Consider the following 19446-nt stretch of genomic DNA (forward strand, 5'->3'; position numbering starts at 1 on the left):
TAATTACTTAAGCCATGCTTGCAATAAAGGAAGAATTATTTTCATCATATGCAATTTATTACTCTTGAAAGCATATTGTTCCATTTCCATTTCAATTAAATAAACATTAAATATGAGTCATAGCAGTAAACATGACTCTTCAGTACCCTTCAAAACCATTGCCTGTACGATAGCAATTAAACCTCCGCCGGCACCGCTTTGTAGATTATCTACAAAACAAAAAGATAACTACAGGGTCTTGGATCCTAGAATTTCAGTCTCTAAATACTGATGGGGGCTTTGTTTCCCCCTAGCCTTTTCCCTCCATGAGAAGACAGTGCATGAGAAAGATCAGCTGCTGAGAAAACTACCAGCTCCCTTGGGGGGAAAAATTGAGCAGAGGTGGATTTTTGCCTGGGAATGAGGCAGTACAATGACAAAGAGATTTAGGAAGAAAGTATGTCTTTGGAAAAAGAAAATAAAAAGAAGATTCTCGGGAACATTTAAGGACTCAAATTCAAATATTGAATAAGGACACAAAAATGCAAAGAACAGAGAAAAGAGGGTAAAAGAAAAAAAATGTGGATTGCTTGAAAGACTCGGGATAGTTCACTCCACCCGCTGACTGGAGCCTTAGAGGTTTGTGGAGGAAGGTCCCAGAGGTCCTGTGCTATCCTCTCCCCCTCAGGGTCTTTGCTTCAAGCTGTCCCAGGTCTCTCCTACTAGGTACTCTTCGGTTCTTTCAGGCTAATCCTCTCCCAGCTTCCTGGATAAAGCTCATTTACTTTGGAGACCAGCTGAGCATCTGCATAACACCCAGTGCTGACCCTGTCAGGCCGCTACCACCAACTGGGGCTTCCACCTGACAGGCCCAGGCTGTCAGACACAGTGAAGCCAGTCATGCCTCCCCACATTGCCAAAGACAATGGCATCACAGAACCAGGGGTTGGAGAGGCTGTTTTTCCGGCATTAGAGGAGATCACTTCTGTTTTCTCACATCCCAAATTATATACTGTGCGTAGGCCAATGACCAGGCCCCCTTTCCATTCCTGGTGTGGACAGGAGGAAGCACACCGGTTTCTGAGTGACTGACATTTGGGTGAGAATCCCGTCTCCAAGGGCTGTGCAGCCTTAAGGAGGTTTTGGATCTCCTCTGAGCTTTCGAGGTCTCATCTAGGTCTGTGATAAGGCTTGAGTGGGATGGAGAAAACACAGCCCCATTCTGGCCCCTACTCATCCTGGGCACTCAGTACCTATCCGTTCCCACCCTGAACCCCGTACTCAGCTGAGACTCTGGACTCTCACTTTTGTACTCCAAGTGGAAGCCAGCTGCCGACACGCTGATATCTGAGTAGAAATGAAGGTAGAGCTGGTTGGAGGTGCTGTTCAGCAGGGCAGGCACAGTTGTTCCTAGGGCAAGAAACAGGGACCACTCAGGCTTAGCCTCCCGCCCCCGGAGCTCCTCCCTTTTCCTCTTGCTTCTGCTACTTGAGGACGGTCTGCTCCCAAGGACCCCAAATATCCCCAATGATGACACCCACTAAAAGACAAATTAGCCCTTCTCAGAGTGCTGGGTCTCCAGTGTCCCAGGGAGGAGGGAGGCCACAAACAACTTTCTGCAAAATGAGCAGTGACAGAGCCTCATGCCAGCAGTAGGCTGAGTTCCTCAGGTGGCCTACGAACTTGGTTCCCTTCCAGCCTTCAAAATAACTCTGACATGTCTCATTATCTGGGCAATACAGGCAGTGTAGGCAGTTTATCTGGGGCACAGGACTCCTTTTTATAGCTTGGCAACATGGGTTCTGGGGAGGTAGAAGAGGGAAAAGGGGGGGATAAATAAATGGTAATAAAAGGAGACTTGCCCTGGGGTGGTAAACACACAATACAATACACAGGCGATGTAGAATTGTACACCTGAAACCTGTATAGCTTAATCAGCCAACGTCACCCCAATAAATGTAATTAAAAAATAATAAAGCCCACCACTACCCTCCATGGAAGTCCCCCCTCACCTGAGAAACTCCCCAGCATGGTCACAGTGTTGTCCGCACCATCAAACACTTCCAGGGAGTCCCAGTTCTGCTCTGTGACAAAACTGATGACTTGAATCTGGGAAGATGGAGGGAATGAACTGCTGGTTAGACAGCCTTTGGATTCCTCCACTTGGTTTTGACCACTGGGCACCCGTTATGGCCCTAACTCTCTCCCTACGGTTCAGGCTGCAAATGTGACACTCGAGGTGTGTGCTTCTGGGTTTGCTCCTTCCCTTTACCTCCAATGTCCCCACAATCTTAAGAAAAACCCCACACAAACCCTTCAAGCCATTTGAAAACGATTTCCCATGATGCCTCTGCAATCTTTGTACTCAGCTCCAGGCCCACTTCCTTCTCCGGCCCGCCCTGATGGCGGGAGCCAGTGCCCACCCCTCCTCCTTCCCGGTTACCTGGCTCTCTCCTCACTCTCCCTACCCCTGCAGCTCCTGGGCCATGAGCTGTCTGTTTTTCTGTTTGTGGGCCTCAACGCCACACTTGGCCTAAAGGGCAGGGACAGGGCTATGTCTCCTCCCGCCACCTGCCTGATGGAGATGTCTCCTCGCCCCTACCTGGATGCCAGCACCTTCGGGGACCATGATCTTCCACACGCAGTTGAGGCTGTTGAGGTAGGGCTCCGGGAAGCCAGGGGACAGAATGGTGCCCCTGCGCTCCGTGAGGTTGCCTCCGCATGGCACTGGGAGGAGGCAACTCTGGTCAGAGGCTTGTCTTTGAGGGTCTCCCAGGGGAACCTCCCCAAACAGACTTTTCTCAGGGCTTCCCAGCCTGCTTGTGACCCTTCCCCCTGCTGGCTTCTCCAGTAGAGCCCCAGTCCCACCCTCTCCCATAAATCCTCCTCATGCAACCCTCTTCAGGGGCCTGGCCCCATACATGTCCCTTCACACGTCTCTCCACCCCGTAGCAACCTCAGCTCCTCCTCCTTGCTGTCTTCACATTCAACCCACAGGACTAGTGATCTGACTGGAACGGGATTCCCTACTTAAGTTACGCTGAAGCCAGGGGCTGCTGTGTATCCCAGGGTAGCTGCCAGGTCTTGCTGCCTCCCCAGGGAGAAAGGACTGTTTTCCGGCCACCCCTCTCCGAGTCCTGGCTGTCCAGGTACTCACCCACACATGTTGGTGCTGAGACATTCCACTGGGCCAAGGCCCCGGGAACAGGGAGGCACTCGATTTCTGGGGACCCCTGCAGGGCATAGCCGGAATTGCATTCGAAGCGGACGATGGCCCCCACGGAGAAGTCACTGCCCAGTCTCTTGCCATAGCGGGGTTCGGGCACAGAGCTGCACTGCGTGGCGCTGGTTCGGGGCACCGCTGCAGGGGACAAAGGCACTGAGGGCCAGGCCTCTCCCCTCTAGAAATGGGCCCAGGAATGGACACACACTGGACCTGACAGCCTGGATGGGACCCTGAGAGGATCTGGGCACTCTCCCTTAGCAGGGGTGGGGGCTTCCCGGGAGGAGGCCCGTTTACTGAAATAAAGGTGAACACACCATGCTGCAGCACAGCTCTGGAACCAGGGCGGCAGTGTGAGTCCCCGGCTCAGGCTGCAGGCCCAGCGGTGGTCCTTGCCTCCCAACGATGCCCCTCACCATCAGGTTCCCACATTCCCTACCAGGGAGAATGGCCCTTCCTCCTCGTCAGGGCCCTCACTTGCTTTTGGTCTCTTCTCCCATGAACTGTAGACCTGCCCAGGGCTCTGATCTCCATCACCCGAATCTCTGCTCTTCCCACCCACAATGGTAGATAGGACCTTTAACCTAGGCCCAGGTATGGCACCGCCTGTGGCAGGATTCCCCCTGCACAGGGCAAGGTAGCTCATCTGGAAAATCGGAGGAACAGAACCACACTTAGGCTGAGCCCTAAAAAGGGGACATTCTCCTGGGCAAGGAGAGGCTGGGGCCTGCAGGGGACCAGGGCCATTAAGAAAGGGAACACACACTGGTGACCTGCCTGGTCTGGCTACTCCGTGAGCTCTTTTAATCCTATCACTGAGGTCACGTTATTACCCTCATTTAACAGCTGAGGAAACTGGGACTCCAAAAGCTGGAGTAACTGGTGCCCAGTTAGAAAGTGGCAGGGCTGGCATCCAACTGCATGTCCATCTCACTGCCAAGCCTGTGTTTCCCCACACCTTTCCTGGGCCTTGTGGACAAAACCAAGCTCCAGAGGAGAGTCTAGGAAAAGCCTGGCTGGTCTTCCCATTGACTTTGGGGCTGTACCAGACAGTACAGGGATAGAATTAGCTTCCCATGTCTGACGTCTCCCCTCATTCAACATGCAGTTTGGTCTGAGAATTGTCTACTGAGTAAATGAACGTATAAAATCAAACTGAATTTCAAAGAACTGCCCCGCAAACTAGTGACTGCCCCAAATACCCTAAGAATGAGTCTCAGACTAAGGGGCAGAGGTCACATTGAGTCACTGAAAACCTGAGACTGCCTGGGCCCTCCCAGGTCCACATCCTGCATACCTTGGTAGACAAAGTGGAAGCCTCTGGCTGGTGCTTGGCCTTTGGCACTGAACTTAATGAGAACTTGATTGGAGGTGGCCAAGGGCAGCGATTCCCCTGCCGAGATAAGGGGTGAGGAGGAGAGGAAGACAGTGAGTCCCGCAGTTGGGCCGGGCAGCTGAAATCCTGGCCAGGAAGGAGAGGGTGCTCATCCCCCTCACAGCAATTCCTTCCACACCCAGGTCTTCCTGAAATGAAACCTCACATTTTTACTGCATGTTTCAGGGTACAGTTTGCAGAAGGCTTTAGCATCCATGGCCTTACCTTGACCCACAGTCAATGTGAGGTTGGCATGACAAGAGCTCGGTAACCCCAGTTAACCGATCAAGGAAGAGGTTCAGAGTGATTCAAGGACCTGCCTCGAGAGGAGAAAGCTCCTGAAGATGTGCTGACCCAAGGGATGAGGACAACGGCCATCAGCAAACCGGTTTACTAGGAGAGCTGCCCTCCGTCTGACAGAAGAAAAAGCACCAGCTTTGGGGAAGGAGGGTGCTGTGATCTTTGAGAGGAACTGGCCTTTCCCAGATTCTCTGTGAAATGATCAATAACCAGAGCGATCGTATAATTTATTGCCCATCCGAGAACACTTTTGGGACTAAAAGGGCATGCTCTAAATACTTATACTGGGGCTGTACTTTCAAGTGGAAGCTGCGACTGTCCCAGGCAAAGCAGGACGTATTGTCACCCAACTGATAACACACAAACTGGTGGAAACCTGAATGGGTACATGGAGTCTGACAGTCTTTCTATCAGAAGATGAAGGTGTACCTCCTGCTTGATGTGGTACAGACGGACGAATAAAGACAGCACAACCAGACCTGCAGCCGGGAAGCGCAGTCTTGGTCGTCATCACCTTCCTGTGGAGCTGAGGGAGTATGGAGTGGCAGGCAATGGCATGGCCACTCTGCATGATGCGCCCCCCCGCCACCCGCCGCCTGAGAATGGCTGCTGACTCCACCAATAGAAGGGAAGTGGGGGCTGCAGAGAGCTAGTCTCCATTTCCACTGCGGTGAGGACTGGAGTTGGAATCAGCCAAGAAGCAGAGAGCTGATGGGATGCTATTGGCCACAGGGAGTGGACAGCCTTTTGCACAGCACACTTAGACTTACATGTGACCCAGGTGGCTGAGCCTGTTAGGAGACATTGCCCCAGCTAACTCTTGGCCGCCAAAGCAAAAACAAAACAAAACAAAACAAAACAAACAAAACAAAACATCACCAAAAAAATCCCAACAACACCAAAACTCATGAAGACAGAGGGTCTCCTTGTTATCTCTACCTTCTCCCCTTGATAGATGTGAGTGGGGCAAAACTCAGCTTTTCCATTCTCCCATCACCTGGCCTGACATGTGTGGATGAGGACCCCCCTAACCTCCTACAGAACCCATTTGGACTTTCATTCCTGAACATATGCAGACATCCCTCTCCATGGCTAAGTAAGCGCTAGTAAAATCACTGGACATAAGAAAGTATTTCAAAGTTTTAAGGGAGGAAAGCACTCTTGAGAAACCAATGCGAATATTTTTATGTGAACTACAGCAAAGAACAGGCAAACTCTCAGAAGACTGTCAATCATGACTGTCACAAGATTAAATCTAGCATTGCACCTGTGAAATCAGAGGAGAAAGATATGTCAAAGGAAAGAACTGAGATTAATAAAGGCTTCCAAGAGATGAGAAATGCTAGTACGTGGCAGATGGATTCTGCAGAAATTGAACGGCAACATGGAGATTAAATTTGGAAAATTCTCCCGGAATTCACAGAAAGAGGATAAAGAGATTAAAATAATGAGGGAAATGATGAGCGACATAGAAGACAGATGAAAAAAATCCAATATGCATATATCAAGAATTCTAGAGAGAGAGAAGGCAAGAGAAATTGAAGGAGAAAAATATAAGTTGGGAAAGAAGATAACATTCCTAAGCTTAAGAGAGACTTAAGGTTTGGACTGAAATTGTTCATTAAGTACCAGTTCTAATGAATGGAAAATGATTTCTAACCAAAACATTCCGGTGGGCTTTTTGATTTTAGAAATTAAGAAAAATATGAAAGGCATTTAGAAAGAAAAGCACTAGTTACCTACAAAATAAAGAATCAGGTTGGACTCCAACTCATCTGCAACTATAGCTGTTGGAATAGAGTGGAATACTACAATGTTGAAAGAAAAAATTTGTGACCCATAATTTGATTTAGAATCAAGCTGTCAATTATATAATATGTTAAAGGAAATTCATTCTCATACATGCAAGGTGACAGAAAATATTGCAGTTATGAGCCTTATTAAAAAAAAGAATGAAACTAAGAAAATAAAAAACTTCAGGGATAAAGACAACCTGGAAAGTACAGTAAAACCTCCAAATTATTATGAACAGGTAATAAAACTAAATGTAAAAATAAAAACTTGTTCTTGAGGAAGAAGTCCATAATTTAAAAATAATTGCTAATAACATTAATATAAAAGTCCAAATATATAAAAAACATGGAAATTAGAGGTGGGGTCAGTATGAATGGAAAAGTGAGGATCAATCAAATCAAAATCAAATAAAAACCCAGAAAGAACAAAACAGTTGACAGGTAGCAGACCAGATGTTCCACTTACAAAATCAGTAAGTAAACTTCCTTTTAAAAGGAAAAGACTGTCAGAGAAAATGAGGAAAGATATGTTAGGCAAACACAGTTATAAAAATTGTTAGAAACACAAGAAGATAACAAAATATCACAATTGTATGGGAGACACTTTCACACAGCATTCTCAATCACTGATATATCAAATAAAAAAGGAAAACGAAGATTGTTGAGTAGTGGTCCCTACATTTTTCCCCACCTCAATGCACACTTCACTACTCTCAGTACAGGTGGCTCATCATCAGTGTTTCTCCAAATGAGGAATAAGATAGGATCTGAGTATAATTGAGTATATTGATGCTATATCTATAGGATCTATCTATCTATCATCTATCTATCTATCTATCTATCTATCTATCTATCTATCTATCTATCTATCATCTATCTATCTATCTATCTATCTATCTATCTATCAAGAGATTTTGAAAAAGCATCCTACCTCAATAGATCCCAATTTACAGTTCTAGTTGGGAGTGAATGTGTGGGGTGATGGTGTAGAAAAATTATCTGATTGGGAACCATTGATATAATGGATTTGAAAACTGAAATTGAGTAAGACTGATCTAATTGCCATTACAAAGCTCATTTAATCCCAGCAATAACTCCAGGAGGGAGAACTTTTACAGATGAGGAAAGTGAACCTCAGGGTGGTCCAGTATTGTGCCCCCAGGCACCTGTCAAGGAAGTGTGAGAGCTCAGGTTAGAGTGCAGGAGGTGAGACTATAGGGAGAGCTGAGGCTAGATGCAGGAGGGGAGGCTGCAGGGAGAGCTGAGGTTAGATGCAGGCAGGGAGGCTGCAGGGAGAGCTGAGGTTAGATGCAGGACGGGACGATGCAGGGAGAGCTGAGGTTAGATGCAGGAGGGGAGGCTGCAGGGAGAGCTGAGGTTAGATGCAGGAGGGGAGGCTGCAGGGAGAGCTGAGGTTAGATGCAGGAGGGGAGGCTGCAGGGAGAGCTGAGGTTAGATGCAGGAGGGGAGGCTGCAGGGAGAGCTGAGGTTAGATGCAGGACGGGACGATGCAGGGAGAGCTGAGGTTAGATGCAGGAGGGGAGGCTGAAGGGAGAGCTGAGGTTAGATGCAGGAGGGGAGGCTGCAGGGAGAGCTGAGGTTAGATGCAGGACGGGACGATGCAGGGAGAGCTGAGGTTAGATGCAGGAGGGGAGGCTGCAGGGAGAGCTGAGGTCAGATGCAGGAGGTGAGGCTGCGGGGAGAGCTGAGGTTAGATGTAGGAGGGGAGGCTGCAGGGAGAGCTGAGGTTAGATGTAGGAGGGGAGGCTGCAGGGAGAGCTGAGGTTAGATGCAGGAGGGGAGGCTGCGGGGAGAGCTGAGGTTAGATGCAGGATGGGACGCTGAAGGGAGAGCTGAGGTTAGATGCAGGATGGGACGATGAAGGGAGAGCTGAGGTTAGATGCAGGACGGGGCGATGCAGGGAGAGCTGAGGTTAGATGCAGGATGGGACGCTGAAGGGAGAGCTGAGGTTAGATGCAGGAGGGGACGATGAAGGGAGAGCTGAGGTTAGATGCAGGATGGGACGATGAAGGGAGAGCTGAGGTTAGATGCAGGATGGGACGCTGAAGGGAGAGCTGAGGTTAGATGTAGGACGGGACGATGCAGGGAGAGCTGAGGTTAGATGCAGGAGGGGAGGCTGCAGGGAGAGCTGAGGTTAGATGCAGGACGGGATGATGAAGGGAGAGCTGAGGTTAGATGCAGGACGGGACGATGCAGGGAGAGCTGAGGTTAGGTGCAGGAGGGGAGGCTGCGGGGAGAGCTGAGGTTAGATGCAGGAGGGGAGGCTGCGGGGAGAGCTGAGGTTAGATGCATGAGGGGAGGCTGAGGGCCTGAGCTGCCCTTCTCTCTGTAAGACATCTGGATCCTGCAGAGAACCTGCATTCTTCTCAGATACTTCGGGAATTTAAAAACAAGCTCTTGGCTACTAAGAGGGCCTCATTTAATTCCCAAGGCAGAATGGTACAAACTACATTCTCTAACCACATGACAATAAAAACAGAAAACAACACAAATGTAACAAGAACAAAATCCAGGTTCTTGGGGGAAATGGGGGAGAGAGACATTCTTAAACAAGTCCTGGGAGAAAAGAATAAAACTGGATCATGAATTATTTAGAAAGTAACAATGATGAAAACAGTACATATCAAAATTGGTGGCTTGAAACCAAAACTATGCTTAGAGGCAAATATATTGAATATATCGCTGTAAACAAGCTCTTCATTACACAGAGAAAATAACAAACAAAGCTGTCAATTCAAGGCATTAGAACAAGAAGAACAAAATAATCTGAAGAACAAAAGAGGGAGAGAGACATTATGAGAAAAAGGCAGAGGTTAATTAATTAGGAAATAATAACCAACTCCACAGGCAAATTGGTAAGTAGATGCAGTAAAAAAAGAAAATGAAACAAAACAAATAACACAAAGCCCCTGGTCCAGCGGAGTCAAAGGAGAAGAATACAGCCTTCTAGGAGATATAACCACTAACAGAAAAGAGATTAATTAGTGCCACAGTATCCTATATAACAAAAGCCTAATATGCTAAGTGTCCGGTCATCCAGTTGGCCGTTCAACCAATCAAAGCATAATATGCTAATGATATGCTAAGGCCACTCAAGTGCTTGCTATGATGTGCACTGACCACCAGGGGACAGACGCTCAACCCAGGAGCTGCCCCCTGGTGGTCAGTGCGCTCCCATAGGGGGAGTGGCACGGCAGCTAAGGGAGCGGGCCTAAGCCATCAGTAGGACATCCCCTGAGGGCTCCCAGACTGCAAGAGGGCGCAGGCCAGGCTGAGGGACCTACCCCCCTTGAGTGCACGGATTTCGTGCACCAGGCCTCTAGTATTATATAAGCAATGTTGCTAAGTTTAAAATAATTACAAAATAAAATTTTTACTAAAATATAAAACACCAGCATTCATAACAAAGTAAGATACCGGAACAGGCCAATAACCATGGAAATAACTAAGAGAAAAAACATTGAAGAGGCAGAGATAAAATAATGAGATAAATTTATGTGCTGAGGATATTACTTCTTGCCTAAAGGACCCAGGAGAATCAGTTGGCAGCGTTAGCATTGTTATGGAGGGTTGGATGACTTTGCAAAAGAAATACACCAAAAATGCCAGTCTTCTAATATACTGGCAAAGATCAATTAGGAAACATAACCCGGGGAGGCCCATTTACAGTAGCAACAACAATTGCCATGAAATATCTAGGGAAAAAAGTTAACAAAGAATGCACACGGCCTAAATGAAAATTATAACACCTTCCAAAGGTTACAAAGGAAACGGAAATGGAGAGATACAGCATGTTACTGAAGAGGAAGAAGAGTTCCTATTATAAAGATGAATTATCCCCAATTAATCTATAGGTTTAGCAGATTCCAGTGAAAATTCCAATGCAATTTTTAAAAAACTTGACAACATATTTCTAAAATTTATCTGGAGGCACAAGTTAAGAAAAGCCAATAAAAATTCAAAACAAAGAATGTCTATGAGAACTTATCTTACCGTATGTTTAAAGTTGTGATATCAAACAATATTATAATGTTACGATAATTAAAGCTTTTTCATATTGATATAAGAGTCAACAGACACTTAGAGGAAATGGATAAAAGGTCTAGAATCATACCCTTTCCTTCATAAAAATTTAAAATATGTAAATCTGGCATTTTGAAAATACTGTTAGAACAACTGATTAACTAAGTCAGAAAGAATATGATTATATTCCCTATATCAAATAATATATAAAAATAAAGCCCAAAGTTATTAAAACAAAACAATGAAATGAAAAAGAAGTAAAAGAAAACACAGAGGAATATTTATTTCAGCAGCATGAAAGTAAAGGAGCAAACCATAAAAGAACAACATTGATAGATTTGATATTATGAGAAATTTAAATCTCCTGACATTAAAACCCACCCTGAAGAAAATTAAATAGCAAATGACACAAATTTAAATAAAATTTAAATTTCCTGACATTAAAACACACCCTGAAGAAAATAAAATGGCAAGTGAAAGGGGAAGGCTTTTTATAACATATGATATAGACAAGAGGTTTTTATAGCATACAATATATATAGCTTATAATAATATGGTACTCTACTAAATAAATAAGAAAATAAATGCTAATAGAAAAATTAATACTAACTCACAAGTGGATTCACAAATAAAAAATGCATGGGCCAATCATTTCATTATAAAAATGTTAACCTAACTAGTAATAAAAAAAGGAAATTAAAAATGAGATACCATTTTCACTTTTCAAACTGATAATGCTTTTGCTTTTTAATTACTCAATTTTGTGAGGATAAAACATTCCCTCTTATTCATTGTTGGTGAACAAAGTGGCAAGAACTTTCTAGGGGCATATTTGACAATCTGTTAAAAGAGAATTAAGGATCTCACATATCCTTTAACTTGGTAATTCTACTTCTAGATATTCCAAGGTAATAGAGATATGTATAATGACATGTAGAATACACAGAATTACTATTCAAACGAGTGAAAAATTGGAAACAATCTACATGTTCAATAATAGAGAATTCATTACATAAATTTTAAATAACTATACGATAGACAATTATGCAGCATTTAAAAATCCTATTATAGGATAAAATAATGACAGAGACATAATGACATGCTCATGATGAATATTTCAATAAAAATATTGCTTTGTTCAATAAAATATGTAAAAGATTAAGTCTAAGCAGATATAAAGACTGGAAACAAGATACACTATCTTTTCAGTGGTTCTTTCTGGGTGGCTTTTATTTATTTTAATTCTCTATATAATTATTTTCTGGTTGGCTGTAAGTTTTCTACAATGAAAATGCAGTATGTTTATAATTGGAGAAATGTGTTGGGGTTAAATATAAAACATCGGGGCATGCTATACCCCACGGGAGTGGTGCAGACACAGCTTGAGGTGAGAGCGGTTTGGGAAGCTCCCTTCTAGGTATGGGCGGTCAGGAACTGACTGCTGTGTGGTAGAGAGAGCACCGGCGCATGACCACATGACAGACACCCAACGGTGGGGTTCCACCTGCAGGCAGGCTCCTAGGGCCTCTTCCTTTGAGCTGGCCCGTGAGGCCCCGACCCACCACACCCCCATCGCTGGCCCAGCCCAGGGTACCTGTGTGGGTGCCCGACAGGGAGCTGAGGAGTCGGGAGTGCTGGCTGTGGCCATCGTGCACCTCCACCACGTCATTGAGGGCCGTGTGGAAGAAGGCGAACTGTCCAAACACCACTGCGGGGGGAGACAGTGTGGAGAGCTCAGTGTGGAAGACTGTGCGGCCATGCTGGGGTAAGGACGGGAGGTCTGGGGGACCCTGGGCCAGGAAGAGGGAAGCCTCAGAGGGAGTCGTTGGTTCCTGCGGCCAACTCCTTGCTGAGCCTTTCTACAGGCTGATTAGCACACTGGCACGGGGACGCAGGGAGCTGGGAAGGGCTGGCTGCTGGCCTCCCACATGGTCAGGATCACACTGAGAACTGCACCACTGGCCAGGCAGGTGGCGGTGGCCCTGAGCTAATCTACTCCCAGAGAGCGGCTGCCGCAGCTACTCCAGGACATGAAAGGGCTTTGGTAATACCCCCATTTTCCATGTGATCACAGGACCTTGTCCCTGATAGGTGCTTATGAGATGTTTGGTGAGTGACAGCAGGTCTTGCCCTGCGAAGCAGCCAGCTCTCTGCAGGCTGCCCGGTCTCTCTCCTAGGCGGTCAGGATATATCGATGCCTCTGTCCTATTCGACACCGACTGGGTATAGAAACAGTTCTTATTCCCCTACAAAGCAGAGACCCAGGGAGAAAGCAGCCGGGCTGGTCACCTGATTGTCCAGGTACCACTGGCCTGTGCTCCCCAGGAACGTTCTGAGTCCCCCAGGGCTGGCAGGACTCGTGACTGTCCCTACTCCCGGGTGAGGAGCCTGCTTCTTTTTACCTTGGATTCTTGGAACCTGGAGGTTTCTATGTCTTCTCAGGGCCTGCTCCTCATTTTTCCCCTGCTCGTCCTGCTTATAGCTGCTGGACCAGGCTCAGGTCTAAGAAGGGGCTCCTAGCCCCTTCACCTGTATTTGCAACCTAGTTCCATCCCACTCCTCACTTTTCCTGCCCCTTGGATACCCATCCCTGGGTTCCCAATCGGCCTGGATCTGCAGCATCTCCATTCAGACTTGGACTGTGCTGGGTAGCCGAATGCTCCTACCTTCCCTGGTTCTGCCTGGTTCCTCACTACCCCCATCCCCTTGCTTTCAGCCGACGTGTGCCCTTCCTGCCTCGTGTGTCAGGAGTGTATTCTACAGCCCACTTCTGGCATCCAGACTCAGTTGTCCTTTAGGGGACACTGTTCTGCCTGTTCCCACAAAAGGAGTGGATACAATTGGGAGTGGAAGTGGGATACAATTGGGAAGGGCCTGAGGAGTTGGAAGGAATCAGAAAACATAAACAAACAAACAAACAAAACATACATAACGCCCCATACCATAATCCTTGGGCACAGTGACAAAATACAGGCAGATCTGTCCACTGGTGTAGTTCCGGGGATAGTTGGGGGACAAGACCACTCCATCTGAACCCACATACTGTCCTCCACAGGGGGCTGAAAGAGAAATCAGACAGAGGGCCAGGTGACCTTGTGGGCCTCTCCTCAGTGTCCATCCTCTGTCCTGCTCGCTCCCCACTTGAGCTTCCGGCCCTGCTGGGCTGCCATGAGGTGCACAGCCACTGATGTGGAGGAAGGGACTTCTGAGGACACCGCCCTGTCCTGCCCGCGGACATCCATCCCTGACCTGGCACATGGCCTAAAACCCACCCTGATGCTATCAGCGACCCTCCTGCGCACGTCAATCCTAGCCCTCTAACTATTAACAAGGGCACTGGTCTTCGGAGACACAGCCTTGAGGAGCATTCTAGGAACCTCTTCTGCTGACAAGGAGAACCAGAACTCTGCCACTCCCATGGCTGACGTCTGCACCTGGCAGTTAGTGTCTGCATGAGTAGAGAGCTTCGGCTTCCCCAGACTAGCCTCTCGACCTAGCCACCTTCTGCTCTCATCCATGGTACCCAGTTCCACAGGGGGTGGGCCTCAGAGCCAGGCTCTTTCACCTGGGCACAGGGTGCTCTTTAACTTAGGTGGCTACCATGCTCTTGAAGTTCTGACATTACATCTGCTAGGATTCCATAGTTAACCCACATCCCTGGTCAGCCCACCCCGGGGGCCTTAGTTTTACACATCAGACCTCTAAGTGACTTTTCATAGGACCAAAAATGAGCTGGGTCATCTTTAAACTCTCTTCTCCCTGGTCTGAGCCACTGGCATGTCTGAGTGTGGGTGGGGACACTGTGATCTGAGAGAGATGACACACTGACAGGGACTAGCATACCTGGTGAATTACCAGCCATTCTCACTTACAGAGAACCCAAGGAGCAACCCTGCTTTTGAGGACTCCTTCCCCCCTCCTCATTCCCCTTGCCCATAGCCTCTTCTGCCTCTGGCATGCCCTCACTCACTCCTTCTCCCTCCCCCTTCCCCGGCCCCCCTACCTGTGCACACTGGCCGGGGGTTGTTCCACGCAGGCTTCCCATCAGGCCCCAGGACGCAGCTCAGCGTTGATGAGCCCTCCACTTCATAGCCCCCATGGCAGTAGTAGGTAATGGAGGAGCCCAGCTTTAGGTCAGACCCCACTCGTGTGCCATTCTTGATTGTACCAGGATCAAAGCATGACTCTCGTGGGTTTTCTGGGAAAAAGAAAAATAAACACATACACATATGCAGCACTCATTAGTGGACTGATTCCATGGTGCCGCAGCCATAAGGAAACCCTGACTATAATTAGCCACAGAGCACATGTGGTTAGAAATCTAGGGCTGGAAATCATCTTGCAGAGTGAAACTTCACCTCCTTGCTCCCCATTCTTGCCCTGAACTATGAAGGAGGGAACTGTGTAAACCTGTGGGGAGCTTTCTCATCCCTCAGCCCCCTCTCCCAGGAGAGGCATGTGATGCTGGGACGGGCAGGAGCTGAGGGTCCTGGATCACATCCCAGCTGCGGACAGGGTCACTGTGGTGAAGGTCAGTGCTTAGGCACAGTCCATCCCTTTGCTCATCTTAGACCACCCACACTCAGCACGGCAGGCCTCCTCAGCCTCCTGTCTCACTTTTGGAGGCTGCTTTCTTTTCCTTTTTCTTTTGCCTACAACTGTGCTGCTGGCTGGGGAGGTGGGACTGGCATTGGCTCTGCAGGCTGTCATATCCACACCTTGCAGGCACTTCTGAGCACCAGGGTGTCAATACTAGATTTAGGAAGAAAGTAGAAAACCCATCTTAGACTGGGATAAGTCTGGGTCTCCAACACAGTTTTCCAGAGCTTTCCATTGGGGCATTGGGTGCTGGCTAGGTCATTAAAACAGTATTTTCCCATTTGGCTACTGTGCTTATATGTCTTCCCAATCAGGCATACCACAACGTGCCTAACAGGCATCCACTCTGTCCCTCTGCACTGGACCGAAGTGAACCTGATGCTGCCTGAGCAGTTACAGGACGAGCCAGGGCCCCGAATCTCCACAGCCGCCCTCGCCGTCAGCTGGAAATCCTGAGCCATGCTCACTTCCATGCACTGCTGCTTCTCCTCATCGTCCTGTTCCAGGACCACTGATGGTCAAGAGGCCTGTCCTCAGGGCTGGGCAGTGTCAGGACACAACTGAGGCTGGGCAGTATCAGGGAAATGCAACTATTATCAGGGTTCCACTGGAGTCCTGGGGACTATGCTACCAAGAGGTCTAGAGATGGGGGCTCACAGAGGTGTCGACAGTCCTTGCAGGAGGACTCAGAAACCGAAAGAGATTTGAGGAGGAAAGAACCAGAATAAAAAGGATCAGAGTTCAGAGATGAATGGCTCAAAGGAAATTTGCTGATGGCTGTCATTGTCACCTGGTGCTTGTAAGCTACTATACAAGAGGCATCAATGGCTTTAGAGTGTGTTGTTCAGCTGCCAATCAGCCCGCTGACTGATGGAACGGGGCTCTGAGAGTCTATGATCCTGTTGAGTCTAGTCACTCCTGCACTGGAGCCCTTATGAGGGCCCTGCTCTTGGTCTTTGCCCATATCAGGGGGTGGAGCAGTCCCAGATAGACCAGTAAATTCACACTCAAGTGGGACCCAGATTATTGTCTCTCACCTAGTAGAGGACCCCGCAGTGGTTTCTTCAGGTGCCCTGTGATGTGTCCCTTTGCCTCCCACACCAAATCTGTCCTCCCCCTAAACTTGGTGGCTCTGGCAAGAATACAATTGGCCATTGCCTGACTCATATGCGAGTCACAGAGATAGAGAACTGTCCCCAGATCTTATATTTCATCTGTCCTTTTTATAAATTCAAAGTGGGTCAAATCTTATTTAAAGTTCAGAGAAATTAAGTAACTTGGGATCAAATCCACATAGCTCCTTAGAGGTAAAACTAGCTGTGGCATCCAATATATATTCCCCACCTTCATCCTTAAATAAAGGAACCCAGGTTTTATGCAGAGAATCATGGCACCAGCTAAAATCTACACCTTCCAGCCTCCTGGACAGCTAGGTCTGGCCCAAGAGATATAAACACAGTCAGGTCAAACAATAGTCTACTGTCTCACTAAGAGGAAAAGCCAAAATCCTACAGGCCTACAAACCCCTGCAGTTTTTTGCCTCCAATCCTCCCCTCTATGACCTCAACTCCTATTGTTCCTTCCTAACTTTGCTCCAACCACATTGGCCTCTGTGTTCAGAATGTTCCCCCATCCACACGGCCACGTCTCCCACCTCTTTGAGGATTTAACTCCGTGTCTTCTGAATTTGGCTGGAACTCTAGGGATGGAAATCACCTTGGAGAGTGACACCTTCCTGACTCGCTATTTAAAATGTTAATACTCCGCCGAAACCGGTTTGGCTCAGTGGATAGAGCGTCGGCCTGCAGACTCAAGGGTCCCAGGTTCGATTCCGGTCAAGGGCATGTACCTTGGTTGCGGGCACATCCCCAGTGGGGTGTGTACAGGAGGCAGCTGATCGATGTTTCTCTCTCATCGATGTTTCTAACTCTCTATCCCTCTCTCTTCCTCTCTGTAAAAAATCAATAAAATATATTTAAAAAAATAAAATAAAATGTTAATACTCCTTTCCCCACACTCCCCGTCATCCTTCTCTGCTGTTTTCCTCTGGTCAATACTGCCTCGTGTATTATATGCTTACCTCATTTTTCTCTCTCTCTCCCCATTAGAATGTAGGTTTTACAAGGACAGTTTTTCAGTTTTGCTCACTGCTGCAGTCCAGTGCCTGGCACATGGTAGGCACTCAATATATAATTAAATGGATAAGTGTGGGGTTTCCAGAAAGGCTGCTTAAGGGAAGGTGACAGCTCAGAGAATGCTCTTTGGCCCTTCCCTCTTCCCTTCCTTCCTCCATCCCTTGGTCTGGAACTCAGACATCATGGGTGGAACTCCAGTCGCCACCTTGGATCCCGAGGTAACCTTGGGATGGAAGCCATGCACTCACATTGTAGTGCAGACAAAGGAACCTAGGTGGAGCCACTTCACTGGCCCCGATGACAGTCTCTTCCTCTTACAGGAAGTAGAATAAACCTCTACCTCATAACAGCTTATAGGTAACTGCTGTGCTTGTAGGGAACTGGGCCTCAGAACTAGACACTGTGTCCACAAGTCCTTTCCTCCCTCCTCTGAGGCAAACGCCTGCACTTTTCAACGCCACCCTCTCTTGAGCACATTTCTGAACTCTGTATTCTCTTTGGCAGAATTCTGCTTTTCTTTTCTTGACTATAGCATGCATGGCACTAACTTGTAATTTGGGTAAGTATGTTTCTTTTCAGTAGGTTCTGAACTCATAGAGGACAGAGACCATCACCTATTCTTCTCTGAATCCCGGCAACTAGCACAGAACTTGGTGCTAGGGCTGGCCATATCTGACACATAATAGAGGCTGAACAAATGGATGCTGAATTGATTGGCTGAACACCTCAGGGCTTGGAAAATCAATGATTCCAACTACAGACTCTATTCTATAGTCACATGTCAGAGCCAGAAGAGCTCATCCTTGTATCATTATCATGTTAATAATAATGATTAGGATAATGATAATGATGATAGCTTCTTACATAGAAATATCACTTTGTAATTTTCAAAGTACTCTCCAACCTGTTATCGCATTTGTACATCACAGTGGCCTCTGAAGTGTGCAGGGCCAGGTACACTGCTGTCCAGGTTGTAGATGGGGAATGTGGTGATCAGACAGCTAACTAAGTCTTTCAAGTCATTCAACTATTAATAGGCAGAATTAAGACCAAAATCCGGTCTTCAGTCTGCCAAACCAGAGCTCAGCTGTGAATGATAAAACTAAATGACTAAAACATCATGATGATAATAAATAATACCCAACCCGCCCCACCCCCCCAAAAAAAGGGGGAAAATGATAAAAACCAGCTTCTTCTTATCCTAATAGAAAAGGGCCATTTCTAAATGCTGTAGTAGCAAATAAAAGAAAAAAGAAAACAACCACCCAAACCCTCAACCAATCCAGAACTATTGAAAAGGTCGAATTAGAGCCATCCACTGAAATACAAGAAGCCTTTAAAAAGAATAGTGGAAGTCTTTGCATACTGATATGGAAAGATGTCCAAGGGCTATATTGCTGGGCCAAAACAAACAAACAAACACACACACACACACACACACACACACAAAACAAACAAAGCCACCCCCCCCCCCCCAAAAAAAAAAACAAAAATAAAAACAACCCCACCCATATTACAGATTAGTACACATGGTGTGATTCCATTTATATAGAACTGGGATCAGCAAGCTACAATTCACAGGCGCCCTACCTGTTTTTGTAAATTAAGTTTTATTGGCACACAGCCACATCCATTTATTTACATACTGTCTACAGCTGTTTTAACATTATAGCAGCAGAGATGAGCAGATGCAACAGGGATCATCTGGCCTGCTAAGCCTAAAATATTTACTATCTTGCCTTTTACAGAAAAAGTTTGCCAACCCTCGTCTAGAATTTACTTTATATAAACTATCTGGAATGAGATAACAAGCCATGACTAATGGTTCTCAGGGGGTGGTAGTAACAGAGAATGGTAAGTTTTTAGAGTACATCTTATATGCATCTGTATTGTTTGAATTTTTCCTCCCAACAGGTGTTACTTTAAAAATAGGCAGAAATGAAGAGATTTCCGTTTTGAATTTAGAAAGGCAGGCCGATGGCAGCGGTGGGTGGCGAC

General features: G+C 47.0%; 1 protein-coding gene across 1 annotated transcript in view; it reads right to left on the reverse strand.

The window, feature by feature from the left end:
* CSMD2 (CUB and Sushi multiple domains 2) overlaps positions 1-19446 on the reverse strand; it is a 545662-nt gene that overhangs the window by 80628 nt on the left and 445588 nt on the right. The window contains exons 30-37 of the mRNA XM_008156972.3: positions 14718-14912; positions 13657-13773; positions 12309-12422; positions 4500-4595; positions 3137-3340; positions 2582-2706; positions 1992-2088; positions 1285-1389 (exon numbers count right to left, since the gene is read on the reverse strand). Coding sequence (XP_008155194.2) covers positions 1285-1389; positions 1992-2088; positions 2582-2706; positions 3137-3340; positions 4500-4595; positions 12309-12422; positions 13657-13773; positions 14718-14912 — 1053 coding nt within the window. The remainder of the gene's footprint in view (positions 1-1284; positions 1390-1991; positions 2089-2581; positions 2707-3136; positions 3341-4499; positions 4596-12308; positions 12423-13656; positions 13774-14717; positions 14913-19446) is intronic.

Source organism: Eptesicus fuscus, chromosome 9 (genome assembly GCF_027574615.1).
Source record: "Eptesicus fuscus isolate TK198812 chromosome 9, DD_ASM_mEF_20220401, whole genome shotgun sequence".
NCBI classification, from domain to species: Eukaryota; Metazoa; Chordata; class Mammalia; order Chiroptera; family Vespertilionidae; genus Eptesicus; species Eptesicus fuscus.